The 25,050-nt window shown below is 39.8% G+C and overlaps 1 protein-coding gene across 1 annotated transcript in view; it reads right to left on the reverse strand.

Moving 5' to 3' along the window:
- Positions 1–25,050, reverse strand: part of TTN (titin) — a 277,250-nt gene that overhangs the window by 233,011 nt on the left and 19,189 nt on the right. The window contains 30 exon segments of the mRNA XM_042994799.1: positions 860–985; positions 1,217–1,501; positions 3,237–3,468; positions 4,576–4,741; positions 4,831–4,972; positions 5,486–5,746; positions 6,155–6,415; positions 6,547–6,807; positions 6,901–7,164; positions 7,703–7,963; positions 9,593–9,853; positions 9,945–10,208; positions 10,364–10,636; positions 10,734–11,000; positions 11,514–11,795; positions 11,935–13,628; positions 13,730–13,898; positions 13,993–14,157; positions 14,281–14,552; positions 15,427–15,671; positions 15,773–16,006; positions 16,770–16,975; positions 18,236–18,378; positions 19,313–19,528; positions 19,625–19,688; positions 19,905–20,163; positions 20,866–20,931; positions 21,192–21,473; positions 22,923–23,045; positions 23,150–23,443. Of these exon segments, the coding sequence (XP_042850733.1) occupies positions 860–985; positions 1,217–1,501; positions 3,237–3,468; positions 4,576–4,741; positions 4,831–4,972; positions 5,486–5,746; positions 6,155–6,415; positions 6,547–6,807; positions 6,901–7,164; positions 7,703–7,963; positions 9,593–9,853; positions 9,945–10,208; positions 10,364–10,636; positions 10,734–11,000; positions 11,514–11,795; positions 11,935–13,628; positions 13,730–13,898; positions 13,993–14,157; positions 14,281–14,552; positions 15,427–15,671; positions 15,773–16,006; positions 16,770–16,975; positions 18,236–18,378; positions 19,313–19,528; positions 19,625–19,688; positions 19,905–20,163; positions 20,866–20,931; positions 21,192–21,473; positions 22,923–23,045; positions 23,150–23,443 (8,038 nt within the window).

Consider the following 25,050-nt stretch of genomic DNA (forward strand, 5'->3'; position numbering starts at 1 on the left):
AAGAAGCATAAAAATAAACCTACACTTAACTAGGAGTGCTATGAAGCTAAGCTCTAAGAATTTCCCTTTGGTGGGCATAAGGGCCAAGAATATGAGAGTGACTTTCATTTGATTTACTTTTCCCCTACCTGAGATAAATTTACAATCATAATTGGCTTGAAAGAGCTGCAAATATTTTGCCTCATTCTACCAACATCAGACTCCTGAGGCTGTGAGACAGGGCCGTGGGTGTTTGGGAAGCATGCCCCAATTAAAGAGCATACAGCTAACCAACTGAGGGTTACTATATGATGAACACTGTGCTACGCGCTGGTGTGTGTTATCTAACACGATCCTCATTGGTATTAGTCATTTGATAATCATTCTTTTGTCCAGTTAACAAGTACATATTGACTATCCACTATGTATGAAGCTATCCTAGGACAAGGATTCACCCTCACTGCCAAGGGTCTTACCTTCTAGTAGCCACTGCCTTTTTAGGCACCAGGTTTTAGGTGCTAAGACAGAATCCCTGCCCTTGTGAAATGTATGTTCTAAGATCAAAGGCAATACTATTCTTACTTTACTCATGAGGAAAAGAGAGCCAGAGAAATAATATATTTGCCTAAGGTCACACAGGGGAGCCACAATTCAAATCTAACCTCTCGGATTATAATGCCCTTACTTTTGATGCTACAGTTCAGTAGCGGTAAACATGGTCTATTCCTTAGTTCAGTAATTCAAGTAAGTCTTCTGCAAGATTCCCATTAAGAGTCAAATTATGCCTGGGACGTGTCTGTGATGGAGGAAAATGTGAGAAAGCTCTCCTCAGATCATTCTGTGTAAGTATTAGCAACGATACCTTTGCTCATGAACCTACCTGTTCCAGAAACTCTGCACTGAAAACGGGCTGGCTGTCCCTCAGAAGTGACGGTGTCCTGAAGTGGGGTAATGATAGCAGGAGGATAAACTGGCATTTCCTGATCTGGAGACACGACTTCCGGAACTAAAGAAAGGGACCACAAGATGCGTCAGGATTAAATCACCTGCAGACCTCAAAGAAGAATGGAGCACGTGGATTTATCTTAATTCATGTGGCATCAGGGCACTTTCTGAAAGCTGAGCAGCAATCCACTTGTATGAGCTCCAAATTGTATTCATAAATGCAGTGGGACAACACACAAAAAGCAGGTTTCTTAGGTTTTATTTTAAGCTGAGGCTAGCGAGGCCTTTCTACCTTCCACGGAGAGGGAAGCAGACGTCGTGGCTACTCCATAGTCATTCTTGGCTTCACAGGTATAAACAGCCGCGTCCTCTGGGAAGGCTTCAATTAGCAAGAGCGTGTACTCTTGCCCGTCGTGAAGGAATTTGCACTTGAAGCCAGTGGAAAGCAGCTGCTCTTCCTTGTACCAGGAAATTTTGGGCTGTGGTCTGCCAGATATCACAGCACAGAAGCGGGCAGGCTTGCCAGACTGCACAGTGACAGGCTGGAGCTCCTGCAGAATTTGGGGCGGTTCTGGAGCTGGGAGTAAATGAAAACAAACAGCTTGTGAAAAAACATGACAACACAGGAGAGCACGTGAAAGTCTGTGTTCATTTGTGGCCAGTGCCCACAAACAAAACTTTGGAATTATGATAACTTTACTTGCCTCAGAATATTGTAATGTTGTAATGTTCTTTGTGCTGGGAAGGAAGAAAACATTTGGAATTTTGTCCTCGAGGAGAGAGAATAACTTTAGAAAGTTACTTCTATTTGAGGCTTGGTGACGGGGTGTTGCTGCGAGTGTTGAACTTGTCAACATAAGGTGATCGCCCCTTTGCATGTTGGGGTCTGGGTGGGGGTGCAGTGATGCACAGTACCCTAAAAATGCTAGAACAGGGGTGCCTGGGTGGCTCAGTCAGTTAAGCGTCTGACTTTAGCTCAGGTCGTGATCTTGAGGTTGGCGAGTTCGAGCCCCATGTCAGGCTCTGCACTGTCAGCACAGAGTCTGCTTTGGATCCTCTGTTCCTCTCTCTCTCTGCCCCTCCCCCACTCATTCTCTCTCTCTCTCTCTCTCTTTCTCTCTTTCTCTCTCTCAAAACTAAAAAAATTGTGAGAACAACTGCCACGTGCTACCTAATTTTACATCATTTGGACAAACCATGTGGTGATGTGGTTCATTTCATACTGGTTTGTTTTCCAAGTATTTGTGTATGTGTCATAGTCATTTCTTTATATATAGGTGCCAATGAAGCACAATCAGTAACTACGAAGGTAAGAATACATGTTATTCCAGATCTAGTTAGAGGCAATTAGGTAGATTGAAAAAAACTCACTTTCCTGCTATCCTAAGTAAAGCATCTTGTCTGTGTTGTGATGAGTGAGGGGAACTAGCTAGTTTACTGAACACAGAGATGGGGAGAAAGGACTCCTGTGAGGCTGGTTTCTGACCTTTACTTCTCTGTGCCTCAGTCTATCCACCACTAATACAGAAATAATAAGAACTGGATATCATGATCACTTGGTCTCCTAGGGACTGAGGGAATGTTGGCAATATGGTTCTTTTTTATTAACTTGAGATTTTCCTAGAGTTCCTTCATCTGCCTGAGGGGTATTTGTGCAGACAGATATGACTCAAAATTAAAATAGGGATGAATGGTCCATTTTCTCTATTTAGGTTAGTCTCATTTCCAGGCCAGTTTCAAATTCAGCTCTAAGGTTTGTAATGAAGAAAGAAAATGGTTTAATGGCACCCCTCTCAGCCTTTGGTAGCATGTGGAATTTCCCCTAAAAGTAAGAGCCTATGATCCTAGGGCTTGGGGCAGAGAAAACCTAGTTGAACATTGCCTGTGGCTGTCTAGGCCCTCTGGGGCCTCAAAGAGGACCTTTGGGTTTTCTCAAAGGAAATGACCCTATGGCTTGGTAAGTCTACTGGTACTTAAGCACTTGGGGGCAAGGGCAGAAAACTTGACCAGCTGAATTCTGTATCTAGAAACCCATTGGGGGTCTATTATAATTGACATACAGTGGCTATCAAATAGTGTTGACCAACTCAATGAAGATCCAGCCACTAGGTACTTTCAAGAAATGACATCTTTAAGTCTTTTTAATAGCTGCTGTCCCTTTACCAGGGAATGATGTGAAAATAAATGTAGTTGCAAGCATATAAGGACCATGGCTTCCCTAGAGATTTCCCAGAAACTATCAGCACTTTAGGAACTTAAAGAAGAGGATTACTCTAGCTGGATTCACAAAACACATCAATATCTCCACCTACCATTGACATAGAGTGTAACAGAACTCCTGTTCCTTCCTGCCACAAAGGTGTATTCGCCGGCATCGCTATGCCTGGTCTCAGAGATAAACATCCTGTGGATTCTTCTCTCCACCACATACTGGTATCGTTCTTGAATTTGGAAGTTGATTTCAATGCCGTCTTTATACCAGTGGGCATCCACATCATCTTCGTTGACCTCAAACTCAACCACAGCACGTTGTTTCTCAATAACCTTTTGATGGAACAACAGAAAAAGAGAATTGAAGCCCCGGTTTCCTTTCAGTTTTGACCTGTTTCTAAAACTGCTTATTTCAAGAGTGTGCCAAACTTATCCATTACGATATAAAAAGCTGACTGGTTGTGTCACATTCTGATTTGTCCTGCATATCCTTGGACAATTGGTGCCCTAACTTCTTCTGTAGAAATCATGCTTATACCTGCACTGAGGAGAGATGCTGCCCCCAAAGAGACCATGTTCGAGTCCTTAAATGTTTGCTTCTTAACTAATAATAACAGAAATAATGACACTTTATGCCCATGGGCTTTTTATTTTCGACAAAGCTCTTCTAAGTTAGTACTCAATTTGATTTCATGGGGTAGGAACAAGAATCTACTGGGGTAGGTGGAAGCTATTATCCTCGTTTTTAAGAGTGAGGAAATCAAGGTTCAGAATCAGACAATAAAGGACAGAAGATTTATTCAGGTGGCCTGAGTGGCCCGGTTCTCCTTAGACGAGCAATATGATAAATCTGAACTCTAATGACACTTCTCTTACCATGTTATCTCCATTACATCATTTGAGAAGACTGGCCCTCATGAGAATAAATTCTGCACATGTGGTAGAGAGCAGAGGTGTCTGGCTCAGCATGTTTGCTAGGAATCCAGCTTTGCCCGCACCGGTCTTCCTCTTGGACCTCAGAGGAAGTGTTTCCAGCCAAGTCCCTACATACCTGCCTCTCCATAACAGAAGGCTTCTGAGGAAATGCCACCTTGTTCTAAATTCCCTGAGTTCTAGCTGCTGTGTAAACACCGCAACTTAAATTTTAGTTCTTTTCTGGTTTGTGCGGCTTGGCAGGTGGCCATTTGTTAGACAGTGAAGTTTCCACAGCTGCTTTAATTAAAGTATCTAGACAGCTGCTAAGGACACACCATTTCCCTAAGTGAGGGAAAACTGTGACTAAATTGATGTCAGATCAAGAGTCTAAGCCAGCAGGGATCAGCTGTTTTCATTCTTTAGAAGACTGTGCTTAGAAAATTCTAAAGTTAAAAAATTAGAATACCAAACTACGGATTACGGGCTCCTGATGATGTCTCCCAAAATTCAGCATGTAGACAATACCTGAACCGACTTTTTAATACTCCGGATGCGAACATCTCTGCCCTCTACAAAGAGGTTAGCAGTGGATATGTTGCCTCCTGCCACCACTGCGTATTGCCCGGCATCAGACATGCGGGTGGATGGGATCAGGAGGCGGTGGACGTATTTCTCTTTCTGTATCTTTATTCTGTAGATGAAATGGAAATTGAAGTTCAATGCACAGTGACTCAAAGCAAACTGCGCATTCCTTGAACGCGGCAAAACAAAACGACTGACCTATCCACAATCGGCAGTTCTTGGCCATCTTTCATCCACTGGACAGTGATGTCAGGTTCAGAAACTTCACATTCAAACATGGCTCGCTTCTTCTCGAGAACCTTGATGTCCTTAATGTGTTTCCTAAATTCTATATGACGAGCTGGGAAACAGCATGCAAAAAAATTAACCTTTCTAACAGCCTTATGACATAACTTACTTAGTATACAATTCACCTGTTTAAAGTGTTCGATTCAGTGGCCTTCAGTATAGTCAGAGTCATGCAACAATTACCATGATCAATGTTCGAATATTCCCATTACCCCAGAAAGAAACCATGCACCCCTCAGCCATCACCCTCCAGACACCTTCTACTGTCTGCCCTCAGATTTAGAGACAAATCTGTATCTCTACAGATTTGTGTATTCTGACATTTCCTATAAATGGAATCACACAATATATGGTCCTATGGGACTGGCTTCTTTCACTTAGCGTAAAGTTTTTAAGATTCATCCATGTTGTAGCATGTACCAGCACTGGCTTTTTATTGCTAACAATATTTCGTGACATGGATACCCACATTTTATTTTTCCATTCACTAATTAGTGCACTGATTAACATTTTGCATAGTGTATTCACATTTATTTTTATGGATAGGACGTTTGTGAAACCATACCTTCCACATAAAGGGTGGCTGTTGATGTAGCTTTTCCAGCCACAAAGGTGTACTCAGCTGCATCCCCAAAGTGCACGTTCCTGATGTTCAGTGAGTGCGTGAGCTTTTTGGTTCTCATCTGGCACCTGTCAGTTGATTTGATTTCCACACCATTCTTTAACCATTTGTATGAGATGCCTTCATAGTTCACGGTTACCTCAAAGGTAATGGTGTCTTTTTCTTCAGCATTGATGTCTTTCAGCATGGATGTAATCATGATTGCTGCAAAGGGGAAGAAAATACACCCAAGGAGACTTTGTGTCAGCATGATGTGAGTTACAACAAGCACAGAGTGAAAACTAGGGATGTGTTTAGTATGTCTGCTAAGGTGATTGTAGTTCAGGGATATGAGCTGTGAGAGCTTCCAGGTACCCCTCTACAACAGAACAAGGCCAAGCAGAAAGAGCTAGTGATAGACACTAGAGCATCTTTGTAGGTAGCCTTTCCAGGCTACTCTAATCAGAAAATTTTAAACAGATAGAGATACTAGTGCCTAAGTGTGCACACATAGTAGATGTGTCAATCAAGGATTTTTGGGTGGGTTAACTGGTTAGGAAGGAAAGGTGTAGAATACGGAATAACCAGGAGTTTCCCGAATATTTTATACAGCTTTTTTGCCTGTGTACTTACGGGTCACTTTCAGGGTGGCGCTGACTTGGTCATTGCCGCAGACAAATGTGTATTCTGCGGAGTCCTCTGTGCTGGTGTTCATGATGATCAGCTGGTGGAGTTTCCCTTGCACGACTATCTTGAACTTCTCACTCATCTCAATCTCCACGCCATTCTTCAGCCACATGGAAGGGACATTGAAGTGGGACACCTCACACTCAAAGGAGGCATTTTTCGTCTCAGGTACCTCAATGTTTTTCATGGTTTTTGTAATATGCAATGCTTGGGAAAACCAAAGAGTATTTCAGTTAGTATATATTATTTTTTTAAAAAGCGGGTGAAACCAACCAACCAAAAAATGAACACATGCGGATCATCTAGGGAAACGCCATAGGGGCCTGTCTCATACTTACTCTCCACGAAAAGTTTAGCTTTGCATTCCAATTGCCCCACCACCGCTGTATATTCCCCAGCATCCGAGGGGGAAATATGCTGCAGCATCAGTTTGTGGACCTTCCTTTCTGAGACCAGTCTGTGTTTGTCACTTGGCTTAATCTCCACATTCTTGTGGAACCATTTTACTGGAACCGTGTCATGGGAAACACTAACTTCGAAGGCAACGGTGGCATTTTCCAAGGCGGTCACATCTTTTGGCTTTTTAATGATCTTGACAGCTAATGAGGAAAGTTGAAACAATTCAGGGATATGGGTTAACTTAGCGGTAACCATTAACCGGCTACTTGTAAAGTGTTTCTGAATCAACTTACTCTCAACGTGCAGTCTGGCACTGGCTCCTAGCTTTCCAAGCTTGAAGCCATACACGGATTCATCCACAACAGCACAGTTTTTAATCCTCAGAGTGTAAACTGTTCCTTTGACCGAGATGTCATACTTGTCATTGGATCGTAGCACAACCCCATTTTTGATCCATTGGACACCCTTTACGTTAGGGTGTGTGAGTTCCACAGTGAAAACGGCATCCTGTGTCTCTGTCACCGTGAGGTTCTTCAGAGTCTTCTTAATTTTGACAGCTGGAGACAAATTTATGATTGATTTAGGAAATAAAAATGGTATCATCAAGTAAAAGAATTCCTGGAATGAGATCATTACCTGGTCATCTTGCAAAAGAACGGTTATCAAAACTTTTGTGGTTTATGCAGCACCTCTATTTTAAAAGATACCTTGAGATTATTTACGAAAACCTGGAATCCAGTTTAAAATGTACACTGTGCAATGATTTTTCTACACTTGAATGAGATGAAGTTTGCACAGCTGTATACTAATAGCTTAATAGACTGGAGAAGAACAAAAGAAGGGTGGAGAATGAGAGCATCTCATTAAGCTGTTCCTCCAAGCTGGAACCTAAGAAATGGCTTCTGCACAGAAACACATCTTATAAGCAATTTTGTGCCCTGTGTATATGGCTTAGAAAGTTTGGAGAGTTTATAATGATTTTATGAAATCATGATTCATGACATCCAAAATAATTATACCATTGACTTTTAAAATGAGAGCCAGCAAGAAGATAATATAATGTGGAATGGATAAATCTGTTATTATATCACTAACCTTCAACTTTGAGTTTGGCAGATGTTTTGGAGGTGGCCACCTTGTAGGTATATTCTCCCATGTCATCTAATTTGGTGGCAGCAATGATCAGTCTCCTTTTGTGGTCATCAGATTCACTTCTGATGTTGTTACTCAGCGGTAGGTGTTTGCCATCCTTCAGCCATTCTCCTTCAGCATCTGGGTTGGCAACTTCACATTCAAACACAGCTTCCTGTGATTCAGCCACAGTCTGATCGGTGAGTGGCTTAGAGATGGCCCCCCCTTTGGAACAAGAGAAGTACAAGTGTGAGTCCTTTAAAAAAATATTTATACAAAAAGGAAATCTTTGCACAATTAAATATAAAATATCAAATTTTAAAACATGATTTTGAATATAATGAACTGTCGAATAGAATTATCGTTGCCCATATTGAGAAGATATCACAGAAACCCCTATTCTAAGTTTGCATGACTGATAAGGAAAATACTGGAATCAGGAAGGTTTTGCAAAGGGAAAGCAACCGGTAAATTACTACTGAATTCTAAGAACCATACCACATGGATGGCCTCTAACTCAATTCCTTCTTCAAAAGCATTCTACCTAGTCTTCTAAGGATTGTTTCCTGCAAATGTGTCTAATATTTGATTGGGAAAAGATGTGCTAAACAAAATATACAGTCATCAATGTTTCTGTAAGATAAGAGATTCTTATGTACTAAAAAATCACTATTTTAACAACTGTCATCTCTTTTATGAAGCTTCCCCCTTTGTCTCCATGGCCATCATTCACTGGCAGAAAAAATTGCTCCTTCAGCAAGTTAGTTACTGATGTATCTGTCCCTCTCTAAAAATTGTGAATTCCTCAAGAAAAAATATCATGCCTCATTTGTTTTTGTGTCCTGTGCTTCTAGCAGTCCTTGCCTATGGTAGAGCCTTAAAAAATGTTGAGTGAAATAATATAAGGGCTCATAGTTTTTTCTTGTTTGCACACATTTAAAAACATGCAATTTATATTACACATGTCAGAGTGAAGGATCCAAAATTTTGTTTCAGAAGTGTTTTTCATAGTCAAATATCTGCAGAAATATTATAATGTAATAAAGCATAATCTAGGTAACTCATACGAAGTGGGACACACAATTCCCATATGGACTACGCAATTTAATCTCGATGTCATATCTCAACTCCTCAGTAATTAAATTGTAATAAACCAAGCAAATTAATGATGACTTCTAGTTTTTTTCTTAGCAATTGATTTATGCTTTTGGTTCTCCATTTTGAAACTAGGGATTTCTGCTGAATGAGAATGGTCTACTTCATGTCACAAGAAAGAGATATACAGATACATTGAGTTATATTTTAAAATTTTCACTGGGTTCATAAAACAAGTATGAAGGGAACAAAAGAAACAAAAGTTGAAGAAATAAGAATGATTAAAAAAAAAGAAATACACCTTTAGAGTAGGAAAGTTTAAATAAAGCTCAGTTCAACAAATGTTTATCGATCATCTATCACGTGCAATATGTTAGAGAACAAAGATGGGAAAGAAGCAAAATTCCAGATTGGAAGAGTTTATACTCTGGTGTGAGAAGAAGAAATGGGCAATGAGAAAAGTATGTGATAAAGGCCATGGAAGAGACACACACAAAACAATCCTGAGGTTGTTGGAGTAAGATCTTATACAAATGAGAAGATTAAGGAAGGCTTCACAAAAAGATGGCATTTGAGGTAGGTCTCCCTAGAAGCACATGGTGGGGAAAGTGTTGAGGGGACTCCTGACTTTGAGAACAGCATAAGCAGAGGCATGGAAGAAGGAACCTGATGGGAATTTGGAAGGAAATGGGCCACAATTTCTTAAATTGAAATAAGTACCCCACATAAGAACTCAGATTGAATGACAAATGTACCAACCTGCCACAGTAAGTTTTCCAGATGTCATATTTTCTCCAGCAAAAAATGTATATTTTCCTTCATCATCTTTCATCATATTTAGAACTGTCAGCTTATATATTTTTCCATGAGCTTCAATTTTATATTTGGAACTGGGTGTGATTTCTTTGTCCTTAAAATTCCACAAAACATCAATTCCTGAGTGGGATAGCTCAACTTCTAAGACCACATTTTGGGTTTCTGTACAGGTAAGGTCACGAAGACCTCTGATAATTTTAATTTCTGGGGAAAAAGAAAATAAACACTTGGTTAATATTACACTGGGAAAATAGAATGCTTAAAACTATAATAAGTTAAATGGAAGAATCCTTACTTTCCACAGAAAGATCACAGCTAGTTTCGACTCTGCCAACCATCAGCTTGTAAGGTCCTTCATCTGAGGCGTGGGTCCGGTTAATCACTAGTCGCTGCTTAGTGCCTTTGACGATGGCTTGTACACGATCATCAGGCTTGATTTGTTCATCATTTAAGTACCATTTAACAGAAGTCACATCAGGGACTGAGACCTTGCATTCGAGCACAGCCTTGGTACCCTCAATCACATTAACATCCTTCAGAGGTGTTATCACTTCAACACCTGCAAAACCACACAGACACAGACACACACACACAGACACAGACACACACACACACACACATTTATTAATGTGAATTTTGTTTTAAATGCCTGCTAATTAAAGTTTTCTACCTCACTTAAAAATATACACATAAAAATATGTAAGTTGCACTCACTGTAGACAGAGACACGCCCACTGGTTGATAGTCCAAGGGATGGAATGGTGAAGGAGTAATTTCCAGCATCCTCTTTAGTCATGTCTTCAATAAGCAGCATATGTGACTGTTTGTCTATCACAATGTGAACCCTGTCACTAGGCTGTACTTCTTGGCCATCTTTCATCCAGACACCTTCCACATTCTCTAAGGAGACCTTAACTTCAAGCTGAACAATGTCACCTTCACAGACTTTTTGATCACTAAGTCCTTGTAGAATAGCAATGGGACGGGCTGTGAAATATGGGGAGAAAAGTGAAAGTTATGATCATTTCTTATCAATAAGCCATAATGATATTCCCTTCAGGCCAAAAAGAACAGGCAGACTTACGTTTCATCTTTAGTTTACAGGTTGTCTTTTTCCCATCGACAACAAAGGTGTATTCTCCCTGGTCCTCTTTGGTCACATCCTTAACTGTGAGGTTCTGACGTCCACGGCGAGATGTAATTGTGTATTTACCATTGGATTTCAGCTCCACACCGTTATGATACCATTTGCCTTCTATATTTTCTGGGGATATAATGCACTCTAACTCTCCTGAAAATGATTCTGGAACTTCTATATCCTGAAGTTCCTTCACAAACTCAACAACTGCACCTGAGGCATAAGATAAAGAGAAGTTAATTTTTCTTGAGAGTTACACATCTAGACTTAGGGTAGAGAAAATTCCTTGTAAGTCTCTTAAATCCCCCCATGCTATCAGGAATATTCTTAATGTGTACCTGCTGATGAACTGAGGAATATATTTTCAATAAAAAAAGTTATTTTATTTAAAAATTTTTTTAAAACAGAATTTTATTTCAATGTAAAAATTTAAAAATAAGGCATCAAAATAACCTTGATTTTTAAAAATCCAAATTGTCATTAACGTGAGAGAAGAATGTCATGTCATGCCATCCAATAATTTTGAAATAAAAATTTTGAAAAAAAAATAAAAATCCAAATTGTCAATAATCTCAATTAGTGGTATACATTCAGGAATCTTGCTATGGAGGTTATATTCAACTCCCACATAGTTCTTTTTATAAAAGGAAAATTGCAAAGCTAATTTAATCACATACTAAGGGTGACTTTAGAACTTAAGTAAATGGTGAAATTATTATTTACTACCTTCGACGATAAGTTTCGCTGTTGTTTTTACATTTTCATCTTCCACAAGTACACAGCTATAGTCTTCAGCATCAGATGTGTCAATCGTCAGTATGGACAGGAAGTGAACCTTTCTGTCAGAGTGCATCCTATATTTATCTCCCGTGTGAACCTCCACACCATCTTTATACCATTTCACTTTGACAAATGGCTCTGAAGTTTCACATTCAAAGGTTGCCATGGTGTCTTTTTCCTTAGCAACAACATCTTGTAATTCCTGTGTGAAAATGATCGATTGCTTGGCTACAAGAAAAGGGGGGAAAAAGACATTATATTAAATTCACAATTTGAATAATGGGAAAATAAAATAAAAAGAAATACACCAATGGATATTCATGGATAAATAGAGACAGATCCATCAAACCAAAGACATCGAAATTACCTTGGACAAGTAAGAATGCATGGCTTGAGGTTTCTCCAGCTATGTTGATGGCTTTCACCATGATGCTGGCAGAATCCTCAGCAGTCACGTCTCTTATGACCAGTTCACAAACATTGTCTTCGGGCCAGTACCAGTAGATTCGGTCAGAGCGTTCGATCTTTACCCCATTTTTGTACCATTCACATTCAGGATCTGGTTTTCCCACCACTCTGACCCGGAAGTGTGCGTCAGATCCTTGGCCCACTGTTTGGCTTTGGATTCTTTCAAAGATTTTAGGAGCTTCCATACTAGGACTTAGTTCAATTTTATCAGGTTTAAAAGTTGGGATAGTGATTTTGCCTTCTTCAGCAAGGGCTTTCTTTTCCTCTTCAGTTAATTCTTTGGTCCAGTGGAGAAGTTCATCTTTTGTCTTTCTTAGGAGTTCTTCATAGGATTCATCCTTCTTACGAGACTTGAGCTCCACAGCAGTAATTGCTTCATAATATCCCTCCTCAGTTCTGCGCTTGAATTTACTGCGCAGCTCTTCTGACTCTTCAGGTACCTTTTCATGGGTAATTCTTTCAGCCCTTTTCAACTTCACAACTTCCTTGGTTTCAGTGGTATCAACAGGTCTATCTACTTTTTGTACTTCAAACTGAAGTTTTCCAGGTTCATGTACATGAAACTCGGGCTTTGGTTCAGGGGCTCGTCTGAGGACAGACCTAAAATCTTCCCTCTGTTGGATCTCAAGTTTCACTTTATGCTCTATCACACCTTCAGGATTTTCTGCAGTAACCTTGACTTCCCCTGTATCGTATGATTTGCAGTCCACGATGTCCAAATAATGAATGCCATCATAACGAACTCTGAACCTTTTGCTTTTGCGAATGAGCTGTCCATTGAGGTACCAGTTGACTTTGGGTTGAGGGTAACCGGTCACTCGGCAACGGAATCTAGCGGTCTCCCCTTCAAGTACTCTTACTGGCTCTGGGAACAAAACAATGTCTGGCTTTTGCTTCTCTTTTTGATCTGTTGTTACACCTGTAAGAGCACCTTCATGAGCCATCCTCTCTAACTCTTCAATTCTTTGTAAGCCTTTCCTCCCCTCAGGCAATTGAGACTCTTCTACAAGACTTTTTTCATCTTTAACAATAAGTGTAGCAGATGTGTGATCTGTTCCATATTTGTTAGTAGCTCTACAAGTAATGATACCACTGTCTCTGGAATATGCAACCCCATAATCAAGGCTGCAATACCCAAACTCATTGATCATACGGAGCCTGTTGGCTGCTTCAAGTGGCTTCCCATCATGGAGCCATTCCACCACCATTGTTGGGTCACCAATTGGTGTTAGCCTACACTCAAAGTGGGCGGGCCCAAAGCGCTTGAGTCTTAAGGAAGTGAGTTTTTTCTTGAAAAATGGTTTCTGTTGTTTCTCTTTATCGTAGAGGTCACCCTCTTCCCATTGCTCTTGACCATATCGCATATGGAGGGGCTCCAGTTCTGGGGCTGCAATCTCTTTTGCTCTATATGTCCCTCGTGGGATGATTAATTTTCTCTCTGGTTCAGGCTCTGCAAACTCAACTTCAACATTTACTTTGCATCTCGTAGTATCTCTACCAGCCTTATTGATAGCAGTTGCAGTATACCAGGCAGAATCTTGGCTGACAGTGGAATCAATTCTGAGGGCAGCTTCTCCCTTTATGCCTTCAATTCTATAAAAAGGGAAGAAAAATCAATACAGAAGTAGTTATTGCTTCTTTAGTTATTTGGATTTGATAATGAGCTTAGTTTTATTATTTTCAAGCAAACTCACATGATTCTTGGATATTTATGAGGTACAATGATGTCACTGTTTTTCAGCCATACAATGTCAGGGTTGGGATTACCCGTAGCTCTGACTTTCATTTCAAGTCGAGAACCTTCCTTTATATTGACATTTTTTAGTTTTTCCACAAACATTGGTTTTACCTGGTGTTCCACAGCTGGAAGAGAAAGTTTGTGATTCAGAGTGAGTAGGGCTGAAATACCTGTTTATAGCCCAAGTAATAAGGTAGTTTCTTTATTAAGGGCTAATACCTTCCACAGTTAAAATCACTGAAATCGAAGATTTGCCTGCCCTGTTTTGGGCAACCACAGTCCATTCCCCAGAATCACTGGGGGATGCAGGGACAATAATCAGTGATTGGGTACCATCTTCTTTAATGACTACTTTATGGGTATAATCATTGACAATTTGCTGGCCTGTAAAAAATTAAGTAAAAAAGAAAACATAGATTAAAATAGTTCTTTTTAAAAAGTGTTGTACATACATATAAGCTTATTTTTGTGTTTAATGATTTGTAAGTAAAAAATTATCATACTTACCATCATGAAACCAGAAGGTCTCTGGCATAGGTCTACCGACAACCTTTAAGTCAAATCTGGCAGTTTGTCCTTCTAAACATTTGAAAGAAGCAGGCTTTAACACAAAGACTGGCTTATACAGTCTCTCAAGTTGTGACTCATCTGTTTCCTCCAGCCGACGTCCAGGAGACATTCTTGCAGGGGACATCCGTGCAGGTGACATCCTTGCAGGGGACATGCGTGCAGGAGACATGCGTATAGGAGATCTACTCACTGAACGTGGAGAGATGGATCTGAAAAACAAAACAGAATATTTTCATGAGGCACAGAGAAAACAAAGCAAAATAAACAAACCCCCTTCTTAGAAATGTTATTTTAGAATATACTTCATATATTATTAGAAGGCACTTCAAACTCACTGGGATCCAAAACAGAATACATTATTGTTGCCCCCAAATCTATGTTTTCCATATATCCTCAATCCCAGTCAGTATTATTCAACACAGTCAAGTACTCAGCCTTAAAATCTTGGAATAATTCTTAATACAGTCTTTCCATCATCACCTGAATTAGTCACCAAACCCTTCTGATTCAACTGCTAAAACATCTCAATAAATGTTGGTCAGTTAAATAACCCAATGAATAAATTTATAGAAAAAGAGAAATATAATTTTTTATCCAAGGGAAGGGAAAACATAGAAATTAATTTGAAAAAAACCAAAAACCTATTTGCCCATTGCAGCCAGACTGGCTTGGATTGAATTTCAAGTGCTGGCACAATCAGGGCTGGTGAACTAAGACAATTTTTATAGGCTCACAAAGATTAAGTGCCCCCACTTCTAAAATAGTAATAAGAATACCTACATTGCAGGGTTGTTGTATAAATTAGAGATAACATATGTAAAATCAGGTATTAAGTAAACCTTTATAGTTTTCATATTGGTTCTAGCACCAGCAAATGAATAGCATGCCACACTAATGACAATGCTTTGCTCACCTGGCAGAGGGGCAAGAAGTAAAAACTCTTGGCATCATCTGAATTGCGAATGGCAAGTTTTGGTGTTATCTCCACTTTTTTGGCCCCCACACAACAGCAATTTGCTATTGGGATATTTGGTGTTTTAAACAATTTAAACGTTAATCAACCCAAATTGTTCTGAGTCTTACCTTATTCTGCTCACTGATTCTGGCGTAGGTATGTAAGTCGGAGCACTGAGAGGTGCAGCAGGTTCCACATACAATTTCCCTGAGCAAATTGCATTTCCCTTAATATTGCTGGCAAATGCGGTGTAGATGCCTTCATCTTCTGGAAGAACAACAGGTATTCGCAGACTAGCTCTGCCATCTTGCAGAAAGTCCATTTGGTATCTCTCTCCATGTTTGATGCGCTTGCCATCTTTGTACCATGCAATCTGCAAATAATATGCATATTTGAAAAAAATTAGATAAAATAGTTATTGTAGATGATGTATATCTTTATTGTAGTGTGGAGGCATGATGTTTATTTTTTTACCTTGGGTAATGGATAGCCAGACATCTTGCAATGAAAAGTAACACCCATTCCCTCAAGAATTCTATAATTCTTGATTCTTAAATCAAATCCTGCTTCAATAGCTTCAGATTCAGAAATGTCAACTGCCATCTTTTCTTCTCCATCTTCTTCAAGAAGTTCTTCTAATGTAGTCTTTATTATTCTGTATTCAATTTCTTTGATGAGCCTCTCTTCAAAGGAAGAAATATGGAATTCCTATGTAGTAAAAAAGATGACAGTTTGTTAAAAATATATAAATCTTGACAGACAGAAATGCTTTAAGACTATTAGTTTCAGGGGCACCTTGGTCGCTTAGTTGGTTAATCATCCAACTCTTAATTTTGGCTCAGGTCATGATCTCGCGGTTCATGAGACTGAGCCCCATGTGGGACTCTGCGCTGACAGTGCGGAGCCTGCTTGGTATTCTCTCTCTCTCCCTCTCTCTGTGCCCCTTCCCTGCTCATGCACATGCTGTCTTTTAAAATAAGTAAATTAACTTTTTAAAAAAGAGTATTAGTTTCAGAGATAAGGATCCAAGTTTTGGGGGGAAAATCTAGGAAGATTTTTGTTTGTTTTTGTTTTTCAGTGAGAATTATAGGAGTCCCTGTTTTGTTTTCTAATCTGCATTACCATCATCTCTGTCAGTTCATGCTGTGGCATCTTGGGTCAATGACATTCTAAAGGCACAGGTTACTTTGGGATGCTCATTCTACAGATGAAGGGATTTGGGCAGCAGTGGACCTGGTCATTCTAATATTTATCTTTTCCTGCATATATAGAATCCTTATTTCTAAAGCCACATTATGCAGCAGGTCATGAAGGTTAAGGAAACTCATCGGCAGTGAACTTGGAGCTAATAACTATAGCCCAATCCTTACCCCATCACCTGACAATGAAAATATCAAACAAAAAGAGGGGCACCTTGGAAGGAAAGTGTAATTTATGAGATGATTTGCTTGGTCATTATTCTTATACTCACCTGTTCTTCTACGAAAGTTCTGACCATTACAGTATCTTTGGCCATTTTTTTCCTAATTAAGGCCTGTTCTTTTTCATACTCTTTTTCATAATCAGAGTAGAAAAATCCAGGTGCTATTTCTCCAACTTTAGGTTCTTGCACAAATGCAGTCATTTGTGTTTGGTAAAGCATTTCTTGCTGGGACTTCATCAGTGACTCATAATCAGCTAGGAGTTAAAAACAGAAGTTGTTTTAAAGTTTTGACTGAAATTCCAGTATAGTTAACATACAGTGTGATATTACTTTCAGGTGTATACTAAGGTGATTCAACAATTCCTTCTGACATCCAGTGATGGTCAAGACAAGTGCCCTCCTTTATCCCCATCACCTATTCCACCCATCCCCCCAGCCACCTCCCCTTCAGTAACCAGCAGTGTGTTCCACACAGTTAAGAGTCTGTTTCTTGGTTTGTCTCTCTCTCCCTCTCTTTCTCTTTCTCCCCTTTGCTCATTTGTTTTAAGAACATAAGTTAATTTTTAATGTTCTCATGAAAAAGCCTTCATGCCACTTCATTCAGGCAAGCCCTACACTAGAGAAAGTTGATAATCAAAAGCCAGATTTTCTAAATTTTACTCTCAAGGTGCTCAATATCTGTTAGATTGAAATTCAAAAACAAACTTGCCTTGACAAGTCAAAGCAGCCGGTACTGTTGTAGAAAGAATTTTATGTTAGCAGTCAGTTCTTTAGGAACTATCCTGGGGGTCTTCCTAATTTGCCATGTGGCTTTTGGCAATTCATCTATCTTCCTGGGTCTTGAGTTCTCCATCTGCTAAATTAGGATAATATCCTAACTTTCTCTAAGGGGTACTGGGCAGGTCAAATGAGACAAAACATGGGATGGTCAGCTGTAAATGTGAACAATTAAGGGAAAGTAAATGTGACCCACAGATACATTCAGTTTGGCCTGAATGCCATTATGCTTTTTGTCCAATTACTTATGAATCCTGAAAAATCTTGATTTCCAAGTTTTCTTTAAAATACCAGAAACTCTAGGAACATTGAGCCTGGCAGGTATGTGCCTGGTCACAACACAGTGGAGGCAGGGAATGACTGCCCCCTTGAGGCGGGGCATATGCTCTCCAGTTTGCCACTATCTTCCTACCACTCACTGATATTATCTGTCTGGATCTGGAAGGCAGTGAGGTGTGGAGTCTTTGCATCTTCAAAGGCACGATATGCCTAGAAATGAAGGCACCAGATAGAAACTTCGTGCCAGAACCGTGATGTTTAGCACCAGCATGGCTTTTGAGGCCACGTGGTCTAAAACATTTTCTGTATAGCTGAGGCCAAGAGAGGGTAGCAATGGGGACAGAGCCAGAATCAGAACTGGGATATTTTAATAGGTCTTTGATAAACACACAACAGTGCTACTTCCCTGCATTTCCATTCCTATCAGGCACATAGGAAGTACTAAGGGCTGCATTTACCTTCTTCCAGCAGGGAGGCAGAGGCAGAAGTCTCGCCATGCTTATTACGAATAACAATAGTGTATTCTCCAGCATCATCGGCAAAAGTCATTGAAATCACCAGTCTGCACTCTCCAGTTTGTTTGTTGTAACTCACTTTGTATCTTTATGGAAATGAACATACATAAAATTCACTCACAAATAACCCTATGTGAATAAACAAACTCTCATGTGGATCTATGGTATAAAATTCAATGATCTTAAACATGAGACCAAGCTCCATATAGAATATAAGATTGCTGAAAATGGAGGAAAGTGCACGGACATGAGTAATGAGGGACAAACAACTTAAACTTTTCATTTTGAATAAGGCTCATATATTCTTTGAAATAAACGATAGAATATAATACCACTAGAATCAACCACATGGAAAGGGCTTCAGTGTTTATGCAAATGATGAGGTCATTTAAACACTTGGGTATTTCTCTTTGTTCAGTATTTTGCTCCTTGTTTCATGTGAAGATCAAATGAATGATCAAAACAATACATTCCTTTAAATATTTCAATTTTAAGCCTCTGGTATACTATATTTCTTCTTATTAAGACATAAGAGGTACATTTTTAGATGATTTGTCTCAAGCTGCAGAAAATTCAAAGCTAAATTTTACATTCAATTATAACAAATTTATTAGCACAGATTTTCACGTATAACTTTCTTCTTCATTACATGACCCTTGTTCTTTTCTCTTTTAGTGACTTAATTATTATGCATTTCTGCTGAACGCTGTCTTAGACGCTTTCTAGAAGAACACGTGTATGTGTGTAAAAATCCACATTTTCTCTATTTCACTGGTGCTATACATGAATCAAACTAGAGTATAAAGAAATTTATCTTCTATCCACTTTGGTCACACAGCTTTGTTCCTCGGTGAGACTGTGCAAAAATTTCAAAATAGCTGAAAACATACCCTAAAGTTTCCATAATAAAAGAGCCTACATTTGGGGGATGGTAGGGTAGGTATATCCCACCTTTCTCTAGGCTTCCTTATACATATCATACAAATCACAGAGAACTCTATCAGTCAGCCATCAACATACCTGTATCCCGTGGTGAGAGGGACACCAGATTTTTTCCAGTAGACGTGGGGCTTTGGATTGCCACCAACCTGACATTCAAACACAACACTCCCACCTTCCACCAGTTTCTGGACCACTGGTTTTGTAATAAAGAAAGGAGCGGCGGGTTCTCCGGGGGCTGCTTGTTCCTCTGTGATGCTGGTATCAGTCATTACCACATCTCTTGACTCTACCAAGCTGGAAAGAGAATTCCCTTAAAATTAGCGTCTGGGCTGTAATTTGCCAATACCAAATCAAAACCATCCTAGAACAAAAGCAGAAGAATGTTTTTACCGTTTCTCTTCCGTGGTAAATTTCTCAGCCACGGTGGTTGTTTCCTTTTCAAACTCTTCTGATGCTGGAAGAAGACAGAAGTCTCTAATTTAAGTCGGGCATTTAGTCTGTTTTGTTAGTGACCTCTGGTTAGCATGACAGTTAAGTTGACCCCTTAATCTAGCCCCAGTTCCCACAGAGGACATCATTATAGGGTGTGCAGAAACCGTATTGTGGAAAGAAATGTCGGCTGAGAGTAAAATGGCAGGTACAGACGGATGGTGGGAGTGTGGCCACAAACCTTGCACAGCTAGATAGCAGGATGTGCTGACGGTCCCAGCCTCATTCACAGCACTGCAAGTAAATCGACCGCTGTCTTCCGCAAAGGCTTCTCGGATCATAAGACGAGCGATTCCACTCTGGAAGGTTATCTGGAAATCAATGGAACTTTCTATTTGGTAGTCTTCCCTGTACCATGTCACTTTTGGGGATGGGTATCCAGAGATGTGGCACTCCAAGGTGACGGATTCACCTTCTATAACAGTCACATTTTTTAAGCCCTGAGGAGAGAAGAAAAAGGAAATACTGATAACATGTACATATTCATTAATCATCTCTATAAGTTATAACAAGTGTCAGGGTTTGCACATTCTAATGGCCCTAAAATGTTTTCAAAGGTCAAGACTGTAGAAATATTAGTAAAGAGACTCCCCTGAAAAGTTATTTCCTAACTTGAAATACATGTAAGGTATTTCCAAGTTCATAAGGCAGAACTATATTAACACCATTTAATGGGACAACTCTGTACCCTCTGTCATTCTCACATATTTAAATCCCAACGGGACGTAAAGGCTCAGTGGCAAATGCTGCCCCTTCACCAAGCTTTCCATGCTATCTCCAACTGGAAGTACTCTATTCTTCCTCTGTTGGGGTGCTTATCACCGTCTAGATTTTGCCTATTTATGTACATTTTCCTTAATAGTAAGGCTAAAAATTCAAAGAGGGCTGGATTAGTCTTCACATCTCCATAACGCTCCCAGTAATCCCTTAGACCTAATAGAAGCTCAATAAGCCTACAGACTATGTGACCGATCGTTGTCTCACAGAATTCCCCCTTTTCTTGCCAAATAGTGTGCCATCTTAAAATTAGCATTTGTGAACTCACTAATGCCGTTTTCCAGTTGAAGAAACTGATCTTTGCATACATGAAAATATCTGACCAGATATGTGTATGGTCCAACACAATCAATTTCATCACTCACCGAGACCAAAGTTGGTGGAGTAACAGGGATTTCAACAGGTGCAGGTACTCTTGCTGTTTCTGTTACCTACAAATTTTACAAAGGACGTTACAAAAATGCCCGTGGCATAAGGGGCAATCTCATCAACTCTTAACCCATGCAAAATTATAAAAATAATTTGAGGAAAAAGAACTCTGACCCACACCAGACTCAATAAAATTACGTTGGAGCACAGTAAAGGAAAGGTAGGATGCCTGGCTGAGTACTACTGTAGCACAAACTGGCCGTGCGTCCGACCCTGCTCAAGAGGAATGGGTCAAGAGATAGTGTGCGATCCAGTGACTGACCTTGGCTTCACGCTCATGCAGTACTTTGAAGCGCTCTTCATGGACTGCGCCACCAGTGATGCTCACCCCTACCTCCTTTTTCACTTCAACGCCAGCTTGACTCTTGTAAGTGTCTGGCGTGTCGGCGAAAGGGAACTGCGGAGAGGGGGTGGGTTCTGCTCTCACTCTAGCCTCGGCAGGCTTCACAGTGGGTGCCTTCACCGACTTGGTGATCTTCTGAGCAGAAGACGTGGCTGACAACTCTTTCTGTAATGTGGCGATAGCGCTACCGGCTATCGATGCCTAAATGGAAAGGGAACAATCTGCGTCATGGTTCAGAAGTACGTGGCTACTATCACTCATTCTGTGGTGGGTAGGAGTCTATGTTCTATATGGTCTGTCTTTCAATGCTCTCATTCTCACTTTTACGGTTAATGGAAAGTCAGTTAGGGATGAGCTGGTTATAAAGCTCATTGTTATTCCTGCCAGTTTATAAAATACGTTTGAAAATGTTTTTCTTGGGGCGCCTGGGTGGCTCAGTTGGTTAAGCATCCGACTTCGGCTCAGGTCATGATCTCGCGGTTAGTGAGTTCGAGCCCCGTTTTGGGCTCTGTGCTGACAGCTCAGAGCTTGGATCCTGCTTCAGATTCTGGGTCTCCCTCTCTCTCTCTGCCCCTCCCCCACCCCCTCATACTCTGTCTCTCTCTCAAAAATAAAATAAACAGTAAAAAAATGGAAAATATTTTTCTTAGAGAGTTGTATTTAGAGCTCCTTATTTTATTCTCTCATCATAAAGGGACAATGGAGCTTCTAAAGTTCAGTGACCAATTTTCACTTAACCATCCTGAAAATACTACAGTGGGAAATTCAGAATCAGGAAATTATTAAAATATTTGGTAAATTCCTAAGAACTACTTGACAATAGTTTAAAATTGTAAAGTTTCAGCTTCAGGTCTGTGTGGAAGGTAAAAACAGAGACATTACAAAAATATTTGAAAGGCTATCTCACTCTTTTTATTCTGTCACTGTCTATGGTCATCTGATTTCAATACTGATTTGGGGCTATTCCAAATATAGGTATTAAACGGACTTTAAAATGCTGTGAAGGCACATAAGATTTGCATTCTACGTCTTAGATGTGCATAAGAGGAACAGAGACTAATATTAAGGGTTATTATGTGCTGTCAACTTGCTACCATTTTTGCATGCATTAACTTGCCCCCGATGACAGAGCTAATAGGAGAAGAGCTAGGACACAAATCCAAGGCTGTGTGATTGATTCCACAATCCACCCCCACTACCACACAATCCTACCTCTCTCCATCTTGTTATGTTGCGTATGTAGACATATGATTTCTCAGTGACTGTTATATTGAATATAGGATTTCTCAATGTCTGATTTTTATATTGATACACATTCACAGCTAAGTTACTGTGAAATGTTTCACAGCATAAGGAAAATGAAACTGTACAATGCGCCATCTTTTACAAAATGTGAAACTGAGAGAAGCCTGTACAGATTTGTGTCTTCTCAGAGGTATGGGATAACCACCTCGGCTACTGTGTGCTCACCCTGCTTGGCAAGTTTCAGAAGCCAAACTCCAGGGGCTTGAGAGTCTCTTATGAACGCAAACAGACATCACCAGCAAGAGGCCCACATTGGCCTCCACCAAAGATACAGTACATCGCACATTAGGTATGTATGGCACCTCTGAGCCAGACATTTCTTTGGCATGCTCTTTAACTTCTTACCTCATATCCGTGTTCCGTCTTAGGAACAGAAATTTTTGAAACAGTAAAGTGAGGGCTTGCTGTGCGGGGGCGTTTATCCACATGGACTAATCTTTCAGTTGTTAGATCTGTAGTTTTCTTGATCTGCATTGAAATGAGACTCAATGACACCACTGTCCACCAGACGACCACAGCAGTTAAAATTGCTTTCCCATAAATAGGGTAAAAATCTAGGGGTACAGACTCACCTGTGATGAAATGTGCATTCCCATTTGATCAGTAGTTGTGATATGAGTCTCAGAAGGAGCTTGGATCACTCTAGGCTTGACTGCTTTAGGGACAACGTGGGGTTCCGAGGCTGGACGCTGGGGACGCTCAACAACCTTTGTGGCAGAAATGTGCTCCTTATAGCCATACTCCAAAGTGGTCTGCTGAGCGTACGATTCTTTAGGACGCTCAGGCTCCCTGGGCTCTCTGACACGGGCCTGGTCCACTGCAGCAACAACCGTTGCTACAGCTTCCGCCTTTTTCCCAACGTCCACCTGGAGACAAGGTTTCCGGAATTAATACACAGTAACACCAACTCAAGCTGGGACATGTTCTCCAAGGATAGTCATTAGGAACAGACAAATGCCTAAAGGTGTGGTAGGCCGATGGCACCTGTGTTATATGGCTGTTAATGTCTCCAGAAATGTAACTCGCAGATACATTTAGGAACTTATTTCATTGATTATTATAATGTAATGGACATCTAGTTAGATACACTCTATATACACCTGTTTAATTAGACAAGACATTAAATCACACAGACACCACATGGGACAACACAGTATGGATACAAAATAGTAAGGAGATTTTGAGTTTTTCTAGGATTTTGTCTGAGGCAGTTAATTAGCACTTGGGAAATCAGAATTTGGGGGATGGTTATCTTCATTGATTATTTTTATTAGCCTGTCAATCATTTAGTCTAGTGTTGTTGCAAAGACAGTAATGATAAAAATACACTCAAAACCATCATAGACCCATCCAGAAAAATCAGTTGCTACAGAGTTGTACGATTGCGTGCAAATCTGAGATAATATGAAAGCTCATGGAACATAGGGAGCATATTAATTTTCTTATGATTCCCTAGGGATAAGAATTTTTAATCTATTAGGAAATATCTTTCTTAAAAAACACAAGTGAAGAGACTGTGATTAAAATGAAAGTGTTAATAATATTTGGATTCAAGAGAACCACCTTTTGCAGTAAAGTTCAATTTGCTTTGGTTATGACTGGGAGATAAGTGCAGAAAAAACCAGAAATGTTGTTTTCTCATTTCCATGAATCTGATTAACATAAATGAAAACAGTCTGCAGAGGTGTTTCTCTTTTAAAGAAAGAAAACTAGCTGATATGCCTTACAAATTAGGAGTCTATGCAATGCTTGGAAATAGCAAATCCTAAAAATCACATCGCTGTGTCCATCACTGCTCTTTAAAAGTAATGCTGGAATAGTTTATTAATGTCCATTTTTCTTTTCTGCTGCCGTGAAAAGAATCTAGATCACAGCTGAAATGTTCTTCAAGGATGCTACCTGTGTATCTGTTAAAATTGTTCTCTCAATCATTTAAGATAGAAATGAGGGTTTTTTTTTTCTGAGATGAAATTGGGCCTTTAGCGATCAAGGGCTTCATTCAGTGCCTCCTTCCAGTAAGCCACAAACACCCTAATCTGCCTTGAAGGATTGCAAACGCCATTTTCACTTTACCATTGCATCTTAGAAGAAGCTGTAAAATATACGTGAGGCTTAGGTGTGTTTTCATCTGGCCTTCTTTTTTAAAACATATAGGCCATTAGTTGATTTTAATTTTATAGATGCTTCAAAATGTTATCTGTCTCTGACAGATAACAGAAATATATTTAACATCTATCATGTATATTTAATGTAGACTAAAGATTCAAATGAGATATAATGTAAATGTAATAATTCTATAAGTGGTATCTTAAGTATATATACACTTTCAATGTATATGAAGTCTGATATGCCATTCTACATATGTGTACACACATTTAAGATAGATCACTTTGTTTGTAAAGTGACATTTATATTATATCTCATTTGAATCTTTCAACCAGTCTACGAGGTAACCAGGTTGAGTTTTATTTTA

Source organism: Panthera tigris, chromosome C1, assembly GCF_018350195.1.
Source record: "Panthera tigris isolate Pti1 chromosome C1, P.tigris_Pti1_mat1.1, whole genome shotgun sequence".
Classification (NCBI taxonomy): Eukaryota; Metazoa; Chordata; class Mammalia; order Carnivora; family Felidae; genus Panthera; species Panthera tigris.